Raw genomic sequence first — 16,845 nt, forward strand, 5'->3', positions numbered from 1 at the left:
TGTTCGTTTCTGCATACGCGTATGGCGGAGCTGGGGAGGGGGCAAGGGGCTCACGCGGATTTCGAACTCGTAACAACAAGCTCGTTATAGGCGGGTTCGGATATATCGAACTATTGGATATATCTAACTAATCACGTTGCATATTGCAGTTCGCTATAAACGGGTTTTACTGTAAAAGTGAACGCGCAGCTTGTGTGTGTGATTACTAAAACGTTCATTTCTTTATTTCGCTCCGCATTTGTACACAACGATAGCTAAGCGTCTCCCCCATCATGTCTTGAGAAATGTCAGTCCATTTCGCATCTAGTTGGTGAGGTGAGTCCTACCTTGCTTAAGTTTAGACGACCGTCTCTAGCATTTCCGAATCTTCACTGGGGTTTTTTTATTCCCGTACGAGCTGTTCTGTTCATTTTTTTCGTGATTTCATTACCTCTCACCCGGTGCGGTGGCTCAGTGGCTAAGGCGATGTGCTGCTGAGCACAAGGACGCAAGTTCAATTCCCGTTCGCGGCACCCGCTTTTCTGATGGAGGCGAAAAGCAAAAACGCCCGTGTGTACGAGATTTCGGCGCACATTAAAGATCTCCAGGTGGTTAAAATTAATCCGGAGCCCTCCACTATGGCGCGCTTCATCGTTAAGTATATTCCAAGGCACTCTTAACATTATCGCGTGGCCTATATTCCGATAGAAGTCAGAAGTTATTGTTAGGTATTGGGTAATCACATCCAAAAACAATCTTTTTCTACGACGTATATATTCGAAACAAAGCCGCATTTGCTGCCCGCGCTGCAAAACGAAATCAATCCCTCACTGTGCCAGTATCAGGTCTAAACGAGGCGACAATAGTATTCACTTGTGCCTCACGTATGTGGGAGGTGACAGTGGCGACATGCTGCTGCCGTCGCCAACGGCCGTAAGAGCGGCCAAGAAGCGCATAGAACCGCGTCCCCGGACAGCTCTTTTTGGCTTTGGAGCACTCTACCAAGACGAAACTGTTTTTTAAAGTGCAGTAAACTTACTATTTGCTCACAGACATCACCATAGCAAGTTTACGGCGCGGAAAGACAAAAAGAAGCGAGAGAGAACCAAAACACTGCATGAGCCCCAATCAGCCACGCAGCGCTCATCCCGTACACGCCGCGGAGAAGCGGCGGCAGGCGGCGCAGCGTATAAAGGCGTATAAAGCACGCGGCCTGCGGCGAGAGCATGCATGAAGATGTGCCCTAAGCTTCATTATATTCTGAAAAAAAAAATAGAATATGGAATTATTTTGTTATTCATGAATTGCATAGTTCGAAAACCTAATTTCTAATCGAATCATTTGCGTGGTCCGTATTCGACTCGCATTTGAAACTGGAATATTCGCTCATACCTGCGGCGACACCATCTAAGGTGAAGCAATACAATACTATGTAATGGAATAACATAGATTTGCATATCAGTTTTTTTTTCTAATACATCTGTAGCTTTTTTATATTGATTGGGAGCTCAGTTCGTACCGCTTTTATTATAGCATACTACGGGGAAATATAGCGGCTACATGCATGGGATGCATTGATTGATTATGAGGTTTAACGCGCCGACGCAACACAGGCGATGAGGCTCGCCGTAGTGGAGGGCTCCGGATTATTTTGACCACCTTGGAATCTTTAACGTGCGCCAAAATCTCGTGACACGGACATTTTTGTTTTTCGCCTCCATCAAAAAAGCGGCCGCAGCGGCCGGGAATTGAACCCGCGACGTTAGGCTCAGCAGCGCAACGCCGTAGCCACTGAGTCACCGCGGCGGGTTGGATGGGATGCAAAGAAGGGCAGTGGACTCACAAGGCGTTGGGCAGGACCCCACTGTCATCGAGAGGTCATCCAAGGCGACTAGCCCGGTCGTTATGCTTGCCTCGATCACCACCTACACCAACAGCAGAATGATGGAGAGAGAAAATGGCGCCGTTTCTGCAATAAAATTTTATCGCTAAAGAAGATGTGAGAAAACTTCATGTTTATACTTTGACTGATCAAATCCCTGGGAATCTGACGCCATTCGGCAATTAGCAGTGAATGATAGAGAGAGAAATAACATTGAGATAGCATCTAACGAAACACATTGAAAAATCAACAAGAACAAAGCATCAAACGGGACAGCAATCTTGGGGGGCGTAATACTGACTAGAGAGGCGCATGCTTGCTGACCGGTGTTGTTCGTGAAGGGTGGTAGCAGGAGGAATCGTCAGTACAAACATCGTAGTGCTCGCGGCTTAGGGTGGTGTGAGGTTGCTGGGCCTCATGTCCTAATGGCATTCGCAGGCTGGCGAGATGGATGGTGCCTTCGGGTGAGGTGACAGTTGGGCTCCACGAAAGCGCGCACACCAGCTGCGGGTGAAGTGATGGCTTCTGCCGACAAGAATGTTCCGCAGGCGGAAGCTTCCTGTGTACTAAAGTGTCCCCTCCCACTGGCGCTTTTCCGACCTCCTTCCATAGAATGTCTGCTGGTGATCCATGGCCTTCAGAATAAAGAGGTCATTCTTTAAAATAAACTAAAGAGATTAAAAGAGTTAAATCGACGTGCTTGGGGCGCATCGATTTGCGCAAAAGCCATTGCTTCACGTTGGTGTTCCTGTTTCTTTGAGCGCGGCTGGGAATCTCCCCACCTGCCGGTTGGGCGGGTGGTCTAAATAGCCAAACTTAACCTTTAACCACGGGTAGCACAATGTTTAAACTGGCAATCACTGCAGCTACCACACCTCACCACGAACAGGACACTCTTCGGCAACCTTTCCCTTTTAGGTGACCATCTTGCTCTCAAGTTTCATTTCACTGTACACTGCGGCCTCTTCCTTGCTGTGTAGTTCGTGTGATATCTTAACAACACTCGTCGTAATATAAGACATGTTTGTTGCTCAGCGGGGTCGCCTATTCGTGCGTTGATGCTTTGTCCCAAAATATTAACACGTAAAGTACGAAGCACGCTGTAATTGTAGCTGATTTCCTGTCTTCTCACCTGCACTTCGTTGACGGCCGCCAGACCGGAGAAGTGTGCCTGAGCTGGCACCCATGTGACCACTCGAGCGCCCGGCTGGAACCAAGGGTCGGAGCTCGAGGGCGCTATGGTCACGTTAAGGCTGAAAAAACGATGTCTACGTTATAAGACGTACCATATATACGCCACTCTTCGAAGTGAACGCAGACATTGATCGGCGTTAAAAAATGAGAAAAGCTATGTGTGAAATACGCAGTTGCTTCAACAAGAAGGAGCAAGAGACAGGCAACGACAAAGGCAATCGGGAAATATACAGCAGCATTTTGTGCGTTATTTGCATTTGATGCTTTTTTGTGGGAGGTAGAATGATTTATACGTAGTAACAGTTTAACTAATCACGGTGGGCAAAAACGTACGACAGACACGAGCAGACGCGAAAATGCAACACTACAAAGATGGTGCTGCTAGTTCATTTATGTCTTGCGTCCTCGCGTATGCTACGATGTTCCGTAATGCGAAATATCGTCAATTGACCTCTTATTTATTCTTGCTAAGTAAGCCGTTTATATATACGTTTTGGCGCCAGCTGAAATCCTTGCACATCAAACTGAGTGTTCTGCTACACATTGCATGCCTGAAGCATAAATACCAGTGTGTAATTTTATACTAAGACGTCTGTGGTGCACCTTTCAAAAGTCTGAAGAGTTAAAATTTTCGAACGTTTTGCCGAAGGCACTGAGCTGTGCAGTGTGCAGCAGGTTTGTCCTATACCTTTTGGGTCATCCCAAAATGAAATACGTAGTTGTCAGGCAGACTTGCCTGCAGAAGGGTAAGGGCCGTTGTGTCAAGGTCGGTCGCGTGATTAACGTTTAAAATTTGTTCCAAGGACATTATTAGGCACAAGCGTGATCTATGCGAACTCGGCTATTCCGGTCTTATTACCCCGACAAAACCTTTGTCTAGAGCGAAGAGTCGCACTTGCAGCGCTACTGTGTTCGCGCAGTGCATACATCCGAAGTGGCCACGAGGAGCGCGAAGGGAACGCACCTGCTGTTGCGGTCAGTGAGCGTGAAGTACCAGAACGAGAGACAGAGGCTGCTGGACGTGGAATTGAGAGGAAAAGTCGTGCTCTTGATGCGAGCCACGGAAGCAGCGGAGCCGTTGTTCTCAGCAAATATGAAGCTACCTGGGGGAGAAGAGAATGTGAGGTAGCTTGATCGTTTAAGAACAAATGATCAAGAAGCCGTGGTACGCGGATACCCTCCCGCCATCCTTTTGTTTGCAGTACGGGCACCACGGGAGCACAATCCGATCGAGAGAACCGGGACATGATTACAGCGGGACCCCTAATTTTTTACTCTTGTTATTTTATGTAACCAGATGGAAGCCTCTCGCTTGTTTGCGAACAGCACTCGCGGAAAGAGGAGTAACGGGGTAAAGACAACACAGTGTTCTACAAGGTCGGCGTAAGAATACGAATGCTGGGCAACCTTATACTTGTGCTCCGATTACTAGCGCTGCTGCACTCTCACATCTATGCACACACGTACAAGCATAGTTTTATGCATACACACACCGCTTTCACCTGCCGCTGGTGTTATAGAAGCGCACGCTTCTTTCATACCAGACCACTTCGAATTGCAGTTTTTGTCTGCGCGCAAGTTAGCGTCTATCTTGCCTGCCGTTGCGACATCACATCTAGGTCATTCCTATTCTGGGTTTGTCCTCGGTTGCATCACTTTTCATGTGCTGCTAAATGTCCACCAAAGAAAATGGTAGCTTATAGGAGGAGATCTTTGCAAGCAATGACGCACCATTGAAGCTATTTTCAATAGAGCATGAACGGAGCGCACACTGATAAACCAAAGGAATGTTTATACGAAAAGCGTTCCCTAATAACGTGGTTCACAGTGACTAAGATATGGCAACTTTATGCCGAGTAGGCCCACCGGCAGCATGACCACGCAAGTGACTTTTTGCTTGAAAATTATAAAGTCTCCAAAAATTTCGCACCCACGCTGGTCTCGACATTCCTTTACACACAAGTCGGATCAATAAAAAGCCGCAATCGTCGCAGTGCGTGGCCAGGTTGGTTCCAGTGCCAAATATTAGCGAATTTACATGCTCACGTAGTAGGTTATTTAGGCCAACGTTTATTAGGCAGCGTCCACTCGGAGCTACATCCATGTCTCCTAAACTCCAAGCCGGTGAGCCCGAAGACAGACGCCGCGCTATTAGGCTGATAGTAGACTAATAGTTCATTTCCGTTGGTTGCTGCCGCAGATAACAGCAGCCATCGTCGACAGCGACCAACGGAATCACGCAATAAACATACTAACGTGGCGTTTGTCTTTGTGTGCGCCGAATGTTCATGGTGATCAGGCGAATTAATCATGCGTAGATATTGTTGCATTTGTTTTTGTTTCGCTTTGCGCAGTGCTCATAATCCAACTTCATGCGTACCTATCTCATGGCTAGCAACGTTTAGTCGCAAGGAAGCACTCCTGGTTGCGTTTCATGTTCCGTGTTCTGCCACTTTGCGCTATATTCCAAGCGCAAGCTAAAATGGTGCCGCGACTACGTTTGTACGTGTCTTACCATTCGCACTTATTGTGGTATGGTCGAATAGGGGGATAGTGGGTCTTCCTTTAGCTGGATCATTTAGCGACCACCGCAACTGAGCTGTCGCGTCCACGTCGGGCTTCCAGAGGCAAAAGCTGCCCTCCTCGAAGTCGCAGCTCAGATCTGGGAGAAATGAGGGTTAAAAATGAGGAAAGAAAGCCTGTCCCTGTCTGTTGACACAAAAAGCACATAAACCTCGGCGCTTCGGAGTGGGCGGGCGAACGACTCTCGGTCGCTGCTCCAGTGAGGTTCGCTTACCTACGGTTGCCTTTCCTACTCGGTCCGAGACATCTGAAATTGGCGATTGACACGCAAGGTTAGCTTTTATGGACGAAATAATTCAAAAATATGTCCGAAGTTTTTTTCTTTTTTTTTGCTGAACAGACAACTATTTGAATAAAACATATTGTAAAGCCCCAACTTCCCCAATACTAAACGTAATAAGCAAAAAAAAACATCGATCAAAATTTTTCCCAAAGGATTTATTACTATGCTAGTTGTACACAACATCGACGCGTCATTAATTTAAAGTGGGTAGGTACACCTGTTTTTTTTATATTTGAATCGACAAACGTTGAGAAATAAGATCCCGCATAAGTGCAAATACCAGCCTCCACCGCCTCCCCCCTCCCCCATCTCTCTCTCTCTCTCTCTCTCTCTCTCTCTCTCTCTCTCTCTCTCTCTCTCTCTCTCTCTCTCTCTCACACACACACACACACACACACACACACACACACACACACACACACACACACACACACACACACACACACACACACACACACACACACACACACACACACACACACACACACACACACACACACACACACACACACACACACACACACACACACACACACACACACACACACACACACACACACACACACACAAGCTTTCCTAGACATGCATGCTAGCGCAGTAATTTTCCCCCAGGCAACCCCTTCTTTATAACAATATTTTCTTTGCATTTACAGAAAACATTAAATTGCAATAGATTACACAATTTTAATCTATAGTTACATTACATGTTTTTTTTTTATTTTATTGTGTGGTGAAAAAGTATAGCCTGACTTTGTTCACACAATTACCGAAACGATGCAAGTTCAACATTCCTAAAGTGAAATGCTTCAAATTTTACAAGATGTTATATTATTATTATATTATATTATATTATATTATATTATATTATATTATATTATATTATATTATATTATATTATATTATATTATATTATATTATATTATATTATATTGTCACTTTCGGCCCTGGTGTCGTATGTAAAGGGTCTACCCAAAGTTCTAGCAATTGGGAACAAAACAAAAACAGCTAGTTTTCTAAAAAATAGTTCTTCAAGGATACCTCTTACGATAGATATCACCAATGTTTGTTTTTTGCTACAACTCAGCATTAGAAAGAGAAAAGCATGGCAGTGAAGACCAGGCTGACATCGGGGTGACCCCAGGGACTGCAGTCCTAGTTTGATGGTATGGCTGTAAATCTAAAAATACCTGCACTACCAGCTTTATGTTTGTAGGTGGGTTCAGTGATTTTGAAAATGTAGGAAAACAAGCAAAAAAATTTTCGGTCAACATTTAAAATTTTAATTGCCTATGAACTAATTAGATGTCATGCTTGTGTATCGCTAATTATTTTCATCAGAAGCTCAATTTTAAGTTCGTAAGCTCGTAGGGTCCAAATAATAATTAAAACACACAGAAAAAATCTTTTCGACAGAAAGAAAAAAATGAGGACTGAAAGCGTTAAATTCATACTGTATCCGGTTTATCGTGCTGCCTAATTTTCCTTCACCTTTGGAACCCGGCGTGACGCGTATTCTGGCGATTGCCGCGAGTCCTTGGCCCTGCGGGCTTCGGGACCCTATGAGGCTGATCTCGAGCTGGCTCTCGTCAGCTGGATGCAGGGACAGCGTCACTTCCTGCCACTGGTCGGCCGAGGACAGGTCAGCGAGCAGCAGCCGACGGGACCCGCTGCTGAGTAGCAGAAGCTGGTGGACTTGGAAGGTCTGGAAGGCTGCGCCAAACTGCCCGTTTGTTTGCAACTACACGAGCGGGGTGTCGAACACAGAACCCCGTGAATGAACCGAAATTTTCTGGATGGTTTGTTAATTAGCAAAGTACAAAACCCCAAAAAACGACACTCACAGAGCGTACGTGTAGCTTTAAACCGATCTTCTACTTATATAGTATTAAAACGCAAAAAAAAGGAGAAAAAAACTTGTTGGGCTATTTTTCTTCTTTTCTTCCTAGGATGGCCACCCAGTGCTCCACTTTTTAACCCAACTCCCTTCCCCTCTTTTCTTAATAAACGTTTTCAACATCAACTTCCTCGCAGTAGTCGAATGCCTCAAGGATTTCTGTTTTCGCAATTATAAGCACCCCTTGACCTTCTACACGACCAAATAGAATGTTTTAAAAACTCGCAAATACAATGCATATGCTGAAATATATGTGTAGCGAAGCTTCTAATGAAGGTTGTGCTGAAGTTTATCGATGTTCATGCCGACGTTGGTGCACTTGGTAACGTACAATTGTGAGCTTCAGTTGACTAAGTACTTATTCCATCATTATATGTCACTAGCACTTTGGTTGGTTCCACGGCACTCACACACCACTAAACACTCATTCACAATGCCGAGTTGGCGTAGGCTCGGCTGTTTTGCCCCTTTCCTTTGCTCTTACGGCAGCGTATGCGCAGCTGTTCTGGGTGATACCGTGGCGCACTAAGCGACAAAACCACGGCGAATGCTAAACCCAAAAGAAGAGCCAAAAAAACCATCGGTCTGAAAAAAAGGGAAATAAACCTGTATGTGCTTTCAATCTAAGCAACCCTCGATTCTTTTTGAAGCGAAGCTTGTTGCCTTACTTTTTTGCCTTAATTTGCTTTTTTTTTGCCTTACTTTTGCCTTGATTTTTTGCCATACTTGATTTTTCCTAGCTCTTTGATTTTGCTGCAATGGTGTTGAATAATTATGGCAATCAGCAGTGTAGTTTACTGGGATTTCGCACTTATGCGTTTTCTATTTGCCGTTCTTTTTTTCTACATAAGAACGATGAAAATATTTTTATGCACTTATCTTTTTTTTTTTCATGCGAAATTGCGCTAATCAACTGCACACTGACCGCTCTCTCTGCCTTGTGAAGAGGGATGGTACCCAGCCAAGCTTATAAAAACAGCATTTTATTCCTAGATTTTCAGAAAAAGCGAAAAATAAACTGAATTTGCATTTCAATTTTAAGCACCATGGGCTCGCAAAAATAGGATGCTTATTATCGAAAAAACACGGTGCAGATAGTCTATCTAACATGGTAGGGATTTGATTTCTAGGCATTTATTTTCTGAATATTCGGCGGCCATTTGTTTCAGTGCGAAAATATGTTAGCCTATCTCTGAAGGTTTCGCGGGAAGTTCTTAAGACCTGTTTCGCGAACCCTCTTTGGTGAAGCCTCCCGTGTTTAACAGTATACAAATCGCATGCGTGGGCGTTGATGCGCAGAAAAGACAAATGCATCGAGGGCCAGCGGCAGCCCGCGTCCCACTTTTAGGTCTAACGCAGTCAACTGGTACGCGCAGCCCGATCTACAACAAATATGACGTCGCTTGGCACGTTGTAAGACTCAAGGACGTTATTCCTAATGTCACGCTTTCAAGTTCTAACGTCGTCAACCAGATGGAAAGAGTACTCATTGTACTGAGTTGCGTACGCCAAGCTGCGTATATAGGTTGGCGTAATTAAGACTTCAATCCAAAACGTTAGTACTCGCCGCCTCATGCCCAGTAGTTGCTGGTGTTAGTCTAACAAAGTGATAGATATTCACAGAATGGCACGCAGTGCTGTATTGTACAGCGCTTTATAATCCCCGTGCAGGCTGGGGCATGCACCAAGCAATTACTGAATGAATCAATCAATTACTTTGAGCGCAAGCTCTACGAGGGCTGAAAACAAGAAATCTGAGCCGTAGTCTGAACCCTGCTCACTTAATCTGAAGCTTACCAAGGTGTTACAAACGCATAGAGTAGCACGCGCTCGCAGCATTGTGTCACGATTTTTAAGAAGGAAGGTATGCTGCTTTTTCACTGTCGGCCAAGTATAGCACGGAGAAAAGAAGCACTTTTTAAAAAGGACCCTGCAACACTCTTTGAACAGTGGAAGTAAACCTGCGCGACGCTTAGCTTACACTACAAGAAATACCTGAGCCAAATATTACACATGCACGTGGAGCGGTGAGCTCGCAAATCGCTGTGAAAGGCGCGAAAAAACCAACCGCGCTCTCTTCAGTTCTTTTCATTATGCACCCCTGGCATGGCCTAAACGACGTAATTGAGGCCATGGCTCTCCTATCGGCTGTCACTGGTCAATTTCGCGGCTAATTTCTCGCATTTCCTATGACGATCAGCCGTCGTCAGCGGTGTGTGCGAACTTCTATGCCTGAACCTTTAGGCAGAGTTTTGCCGTTTCTTTTGTGCTTTGAGTGCGCGCGGAGTTTGAGTGATGAGTTAAATACTTCCCTTTCAACCAGATCACTCGACAACAAACGTTTATTGATTCAAAAATGCCCTACCAGCCGGAGCGCTTGCTTGCAAGCAGGCACCCATGCCTGCTTTTTTGCGGCACCAGACCGGAAACAGACCACTCCACGTTGCGGAGAAAAGGAGAAAACTCCCCGACCTGTGATATATCGAAGGCCGCGGAAGAGAACTCCGCGAGCGGCCCCCTCTCCGGGAGAAAGAGCGCAGCTTTCGTCGTGTTGTCCGCAGTCGAGTTGAGCGTTATGATTGAGCCCGCCGCTGGGCTTCGTTTCAATACTCCTCGGCTGTGCGGCGAAGCCTCCACTACGTGCTCCTTTCAGGCAGGCCCTTCCTGTCGGTGACTCACGCTTTCACGTCTCGACAAGCCCAGGATCTCTGGCGCCTATCTATCGGCGCGTCAACATTCGATGGCGTGCCGATGCAACAGGCCCAGACCTGCCCTAAGGACACAGAATCCCCGCGTCCGCTGGAGAGACCTCCTCTCGCCCCTCGGACTCAGCGTGCGCCGCTGCTACCGCCTGCTCACGAACTCTGGAAAGAGTGTGGTGTGTGTCTGGGACGTTCGTGGCGTGTGCACAATCTAGAGGGAACGCTGTTTTGACCGTTGGCGCTTTTGGGTATAAATACGAGCCCCTCAAGCGCTATAACTCACTCCTGTTTGAGCAGTGAATCAATGCTGTCACTCTGCTCGAGTCCTGTACTGTAACCTCGCCCGTCGGGGCATTGTTCTTTGGTTTCGGCTCATCTCTTAGTATGAAGTAAACAGTTACGTTAGCCTACGGCTTTTGGACTTCACGGCTGCAACAGCGGCTGGCCGCTCGCTTCATACCACGCTACCACACGTATGTCAGAGGCGACGGAGCTCGGCTCGGGTCGGCCTCTCCGTACCCAACAACTGGTGGCAGCGGTGGGATGGCAACTTCGTAACACCTGGAGCCAGCGGTGCGAGATCCAACACCACGGACGTCAAGGCGGCTTCGGACTTCCCAGAATTCACGGCGGTCAAGGGTGAGTGCGGGACTTTTCTTCACTGAGTTTTACCAGGCTTCTGAGGATAGCTGGTAGAGCGTGTGTTTTTGTCGCGTGGGTTATTCGCGCAAAACATTTTTGCAGCAGTGGGAAAGCAGTACTCTAGACCGGCCATGAATTTGAAGGCGTTGAAAAAACCGCAGTAGTTGGAGCTTGCGCTTGGATGTTACGGACGCGCTGAGAAAGCCAGAGCTGATACAGGCTATATTTGCTGTCGGGGCTGATGATGAGGAGCTGTCGGAATGCATTGTGCTGATCAATGGCACGGAGACCGCGAAACGTCAGGCCGCAGAGGCAGAGGCTGAGCGCCAGCGTGAGGAACGCGAGGAGAAAAAGCGAGAACAGGAGCTCGAGTTGCAGAAACAGGAATGCGAGGAAATAAAACAACAGGAGGAAAAGAGACGAGAGCATGAGAAACTCCTACTCGAGCAGGAGGAAAGAAAGCGACAGCATGAGCTGGAAATGAAGCGTCTCGAGATCGAGGCATCTCGATCTAGGCGTGAGAGTGACAGCAGCGCGCCAAGCGTGCAGTCTGCGGCGACTGAACGACTTACGTTACGAATGAGTGACCTAATGCGACAGTACAAGGTAGGAGAAGACATCGGTCTATTTTTGGTCAACTTCGAGCGTACGTGCGATAGGGCCCAGTTTAGCCGAGACTCATGGCCGCAAAAGCTGCTTACGCTTTTGCCAGTTGAGGCATCAGACGTGATGGCCCGCTTGCCAAAGAAGGAGGCGGAGGACTTCGAGAAAGTCAAGTCGAGCCTCCTGCGTAAGTACAGGCTGTCGGCAGAGGCATTTCGCCAGAAATTCCGTGAAGCTGAGAAATCTCAGGGCGAGTCGTACTCGGAGTTCGCCTATAAGCTGAGGGCTAACATGGAAGAGTGGCTCAAAGAGGCAAAGGCTTTCGGAGGGCACGACAAGGTAGTTGAGTGCTTCGGTCTCGAGCAGTTTTACCGCCGTCTACCAGAAAACCTGAGACTTTGGGTGCAAGACAGGCCAGGGGTAAATACTGTGGATCATGCAGCTCAGCTAGCCGACGAGTTCGTCGCACGTCGAGGTGCGCAGGGGCCGAAAGACGGCCAACAAGAGTTCAGGCAGAGGCCTCATAAGTCAGGGCCTAAAGGCAGAGCTCCCCAGGAAGACGGTGGAGCAAGGGAAGTCGTTGCTGTGGATAAAGAAACTGGCCGCGAAAACGAAAAGAGAGCAGAAGACGCTGAGGAGCAGCGCAGAAAGAAAGCTTTTAAAGCACGCAGACAGGCTGCGTGTTACAACTGCGGCGAGACGGGACATTTCGCTGCGAGTTGCAAGAAGGGAAAACTTGTCTTTCACGTGCTAGATCAGAGTGAGGGCAGCAGGCAGTTTCTAGAGCCGTACGTACGTGAGCTAGTAGTCAACCGTAAACCGTGCCGAGTTTTTCGCGACTCCGCGGCGACGGTAGACATGATCCACCCTTCGTACGTTGAACCGGATCAGCTGACGGGACAGTGTGTTTGGGTGAAGCAGGCCGTAGCAGCACGAAACGTACGCCTGCCGATTGCCAAGGTCAGCATCGGAGGTCCGTTTGGTGAACTCTTCACGCACGCAGGCGGCAGTATCCCCACAACTTCTTCCGGAATACAGGTACCTATTCTCGAACAGGTCGGATCAGCTGTTACGCGACAAGGGGTACAATGTTGAGAAACTGCTGAGGAAAGAATCAGCTGGGCTCGCTGCGAAGGGCTCAAGTAACGACAGTGTCGCCACCTCTGAGAGGAATGGCGAGACTCAGACAGATAGCGCGGATGGGGCATTTCCGGAGGCTCATGACAGAGGGCAGCGTAAGTACACTGTGTGTAAGGACCACGGTGGAGGAATATTCCTCCACCGTGGTAAGGACCCTACAGGGAGCGGACATGTTTCGTCGTCGTGTTCGAAGTGCGCGGCTTCATGGGAGGCCTTGAAAACGGCTGTCGACCCGAACGCGCTCAGTTCACAGGCTACCGACGTTCCGCGGGAAAGCCTAAACTGTGACGTTAGCGAAAGGGGGCAACACGAGTCTGTTGAAATGGCGGGTGTTTATCTGGACGCGAGCTCCGAACCGAGCAACGCTGTGGCAGAGCCGGCAGTCGAGACACTGAACATTTTTACGGTGCAGCTAAGCTTAACGACGACGCCGCAACGGAGCGAGTCCCTAGCGTTCCACCTGAAACTCAGATACTCGATGTCAGGCAACGGACAGCCGAGCACGTAACCATTCCGGTGTCGCGTGGGGGTGAGCCGTCTCCTGAGACCGGGCCGCCCGTGCATAGATTGGCCTTGACAGCCGGAAAGGAAAGCGAAAGCATCCTGCGGTGTTCGCTTGCCGACAGTGTCGCAAACAAATGCGGCAAGAGCTCTCATGAGCGCCTGCCGAGTGGCAGCGCCGCACGCTCACTTTGCGCCGGGTCTCAGCGGACCACGCAGCGGCCGAGAACGAAAGCGCACGCCTTGCTCGAGCGCTGAAAAGCAGAGCAGTTTTCTCCGCGTGCTCGAGACACGTCTCGGAAGAAGGCTGATGTCCTTTCGACCGGTCGCAGTCGCGTTCAGAGAATGGGCGCACCTAAGGTGCGATTGAAACAGGGGAAAGCTCAGGGCAATGACGAGAGCTCAAATAGCAGTTCTCAGCGCGAGAAGTGGCCTGTAGACGCCTGACCTTCTCAATTTTATTGTTTTTCCTGAAGTAGGTTTCGCCCTTTACGATTACATTTTTTTGTGTGGGACATTTCCAATCACGCGAAATGTCACCTTTCAAGTTTGTGCACTTGTCTAAAGTACTGCTGGGCTAAAATATAACTAGTGTAGTTAGTTATTAGCGTATGTTATCGCAACTAAAAGCCTGGTGGAGCTTCAGTGTGGATTTGTCTTCGCACTTGCCGGCGATGCGGTTGTGTCTTCCTGTGTTGTTCTGTTGCTTGCCAGACCACGCCAGATACGTTCTTGGCAAGCCACTACTCGTCCAGTGACCGGCCCGGTGAAGCTTCGGCGCGGTGTCGTACAGCCCAGGCCTGGAGTCGAGCATCTGGCGAGCACTTTTCTCCGAAAGCATCCCTCCGGACAACGGTTGAAGACCCTTACCCATCGGGATCTCGGACCCCCGGCGGAGAAGGTGTTACGATTGAGCCCACCGCTGGGCTTCGTTTCAATACTCCTCGGCTGTGAGGCGAAGCCTCGAAGCCTCCACTACGTGCGCCTTTCAGGGAGGCCCTCTCTGTTGGTGACTCACGCTTTCACGTCTCGACAAGCCCAGGATCTCTGGCGCCTATCCATCGGCGCGATCAACATTCGATGGCGTGCCGACGCAACAGGCCCTGACCTGCCCCAAGGACACAGAAGCCCCGCGTCCGCTGGAGAGACCTCCTCTGGCCCCTCTCTCGCACTCAGCGTGCGCCGCTGCTACCGACTGCTCACAAACTCTGGAAAGAGTGTGGTGTCTGTATGTCACGTTCGTGGCGTGTGCACAATCTAGAGGGAACGCTGTTTTGACCATTGGAACTTTTGGGTATAAATACGAGCCCCTCAAGCGCTATAACTCATTCCTGTTTGAACAGTAAATCTATGATGTCACTCTGCTCGAGTCCTGTACTGTAACCTCGCCCGTCGGGGCATTGTTCTTTGGTTTCGGCTCATCTCTCGCTATGAAGTAAACAGTCACGTTAGCCTACGGCTTCTGGACTTCTTCACGGCTGCAATAGCGGCTGGACGCTCGCTTCATAGCACGCTACCACACGTATGTCGGAGGCGATGGAGCTCGGCTCGGGTCGGCCTCCCCGTACCCAACAAGAGGGAGCGATTATGCGCGATATCTCATAGCGCGTAGTTTCGGTGATAGTGAACGGATGTTCATAATTCTTGCGGGAGGAGATTGCTGGGCCAATAGATTTTACCCAGAAATACCTTCCTAGTAGTCGATGGTACGTGTTGCATTGTCCCTTTAACGCTTTTCGCACACTTCCACAGAGCCTCGAGGAAATCTGGTTGCCGCTAGCAGTCGCGTCTCACGCCGTGCACTCAAGGCTGATTCACGAGTCCCGTCCGCGGGAAAAACGAACGTCCCGGTGTTTCATACTGCTCGGTCACCGTGATCTGAACCGCCGAAGCCCTTTGGAGTCAAGAAGATAGGAGGGAGCACGGCTCCTCTGTACGTGCATCAGCTCCATCCCCCTAGACAAAACTAGAAAGTTAGACTAACCGACACCGCCTTCCGGAAATAGAGACCATAGTGGCTGCTTTTAAACACGAGGTTCTGTCCCCGCAGCAATAATAATGCCATTAGTTAACGATGTCGGAAAATGAGGCTTCATGGCACGCAAAATGGCCGACGGTGGGTACACGGAATTGCTGATGCACGGCACACAAGATGGCCGACCCTCAAAGATGTACCTGCCAGTCAGTCTATTTTCATGCCAAATTCAGCAGTTGACCTGAACACACTACTAACGCTCAAACCCTTCTTTTAAAGCAAAGCTTTAATAATCTCGTCGAGCGGCTTCGCCGTCGCAGGGAAATTGACCTTCATTTGACCGCAGCTGCGCCGTACCCTTGGCAACGCATCACGTGACTCGCCGGGCCGAGCTCCGCCGACGGCCGCGTTCGCCGCCGCCGCTGACGGATTTGCGCATGCGTTCTCTGCAGCTGGTTCGCGCCTGACCACGGGACTCGCCGCGTGCATGCGACCTTGGCCATGGATGAGAGCGAGTTTGACCATCTTCCCTGAGCGTGGCGCGGTAGCTGGAGGCTCTGAGCCATCGTCGGCAAGCGGCGTCTGACCAACCCGCGGATATCGCCCGGCGAGCCGTCCGGCTCGGCAAGCGCCGGAAGCGCGACCACAACCATAGAAAAAGGCAGGCTTTGTACTAATAGTATAATAATTAAAGCTAAATTAAAGGTTAACCAAGTGAAACCAAGAACTTAACCAGGCTAAGCAAAGCTTTCCCTTTGCATATTTAGAAGCTGAGCTAAGCCGCAGCCAGCCATATTTTTTTGTTTATTTGCTTCCCTTTTCTCCCCTGCTTTGCTGTTTCTCTTTCTCTGCAAGAACGAGCCACTGTTGCTACCACCAGGGGGTCAAGTCTTACTGCACTGTCAACTGCATCGTCAAAGCAGTAGGAACAATCAGATCAGCTTCCATTATATGAGAACTGCTTTGGTGTGGTTTCTGTTACTAGAGATTTCATTCGCATGTTTACTTGGTGAGACGAAACCAGACATGTTCGTAAGCGCAGGTAGAGCGAAAGATGGGACGGGGGGAGCAAACGAACATAAATTTCCTTAGTCGCTCTTTCGCGCTGCTTGCACTTACGAAGATGAACCAATTCACTAATCAGTACATGTGTACACTCTTGAAATCAGTCAGGATCACCGATTATGACTGCCATAACTTTGTGCTGTGCTTTTCCCCTTTAGAATGCGTGAAGAAAGGATGTGTTTCTGTCATAATTCGGGGTCATTTTTAGCATGGGTGCTATAAATTTAGCCCCATGTCCACACGTTATTAAACGACCGTGTACCCCGAAAGATTTTTTTGTTTAGCACAAGTGGCACATTTTAGTTTCTTTAATAAAGAAGAGAGACCCTGCTTGACGTTACTTTTTTGTTACTTTTGTTGGCTCCGAGAAATTTAACAAAACAAGCAAAAAACTCGCAAATA

At 48.6% G+C, this 16,845-nt stretch overlaps 1 protein-coding gene across 1 annotated transcript in view; it reads right to left on the reverse strand.

Moving 5' to 3' along the window:
* Positions 1 to 16,845, reverse strand: part of LOC144155085 (MAM and LDL-receptor class A domain-containing protein 2-like) — a 139,104-nt gene that overhangs the window by 53,992 nt on the left and 68,267 nt on the right. Inside the window, exons 24-29 of the mRNA XM_077686329.1 lie at positions 7,410 to 7,631; positions 5,853 to 5,885; positions 5,571 to 5,717; positions 4,020 to 4,158; positions 2,994 to 3,114; positions 1,823 to 1,904 (exon numbers count right to left, since the gene is read on the reverse strand). Of these exons, the coding sequence (XP_077542455.1) occupies positions 1,823 to 1,904; positions 2,994 to 3,114; positions 4,020 to 4,158; positions 5,571 to 5,717; positions 5,853 to 5,885; positions 7,410 to 7,631 (744 nt within the window). The remainder of the gene's footprint in view (positions 1 to 1,822; positions 1,905 to 2,993; positions 3,115 to 4,019; positions 4,159 to 5,570; positions 5,718 to 5,852; positions 5,886 to 7,409; positions 7,632 to 16,845) is intronic.

Source organism: Haemaphysalis longicornis, unplaced genomic scaffold (genome assembly GCF_048455015.1).
Source record: "Haemaphysalis longicornis isolate Haplotype H1 unplaced genomic scaffold, Haemaphysalis longicornis Haplotype H1 scaffold_1, whole genome shotgun sequence".
NCBI lineage: Eukaryota > Metazoa > Arthropoda > Arachnida > Ixodida > Ixodidae > Haemaphysalis > Haemaphysalis longicornis.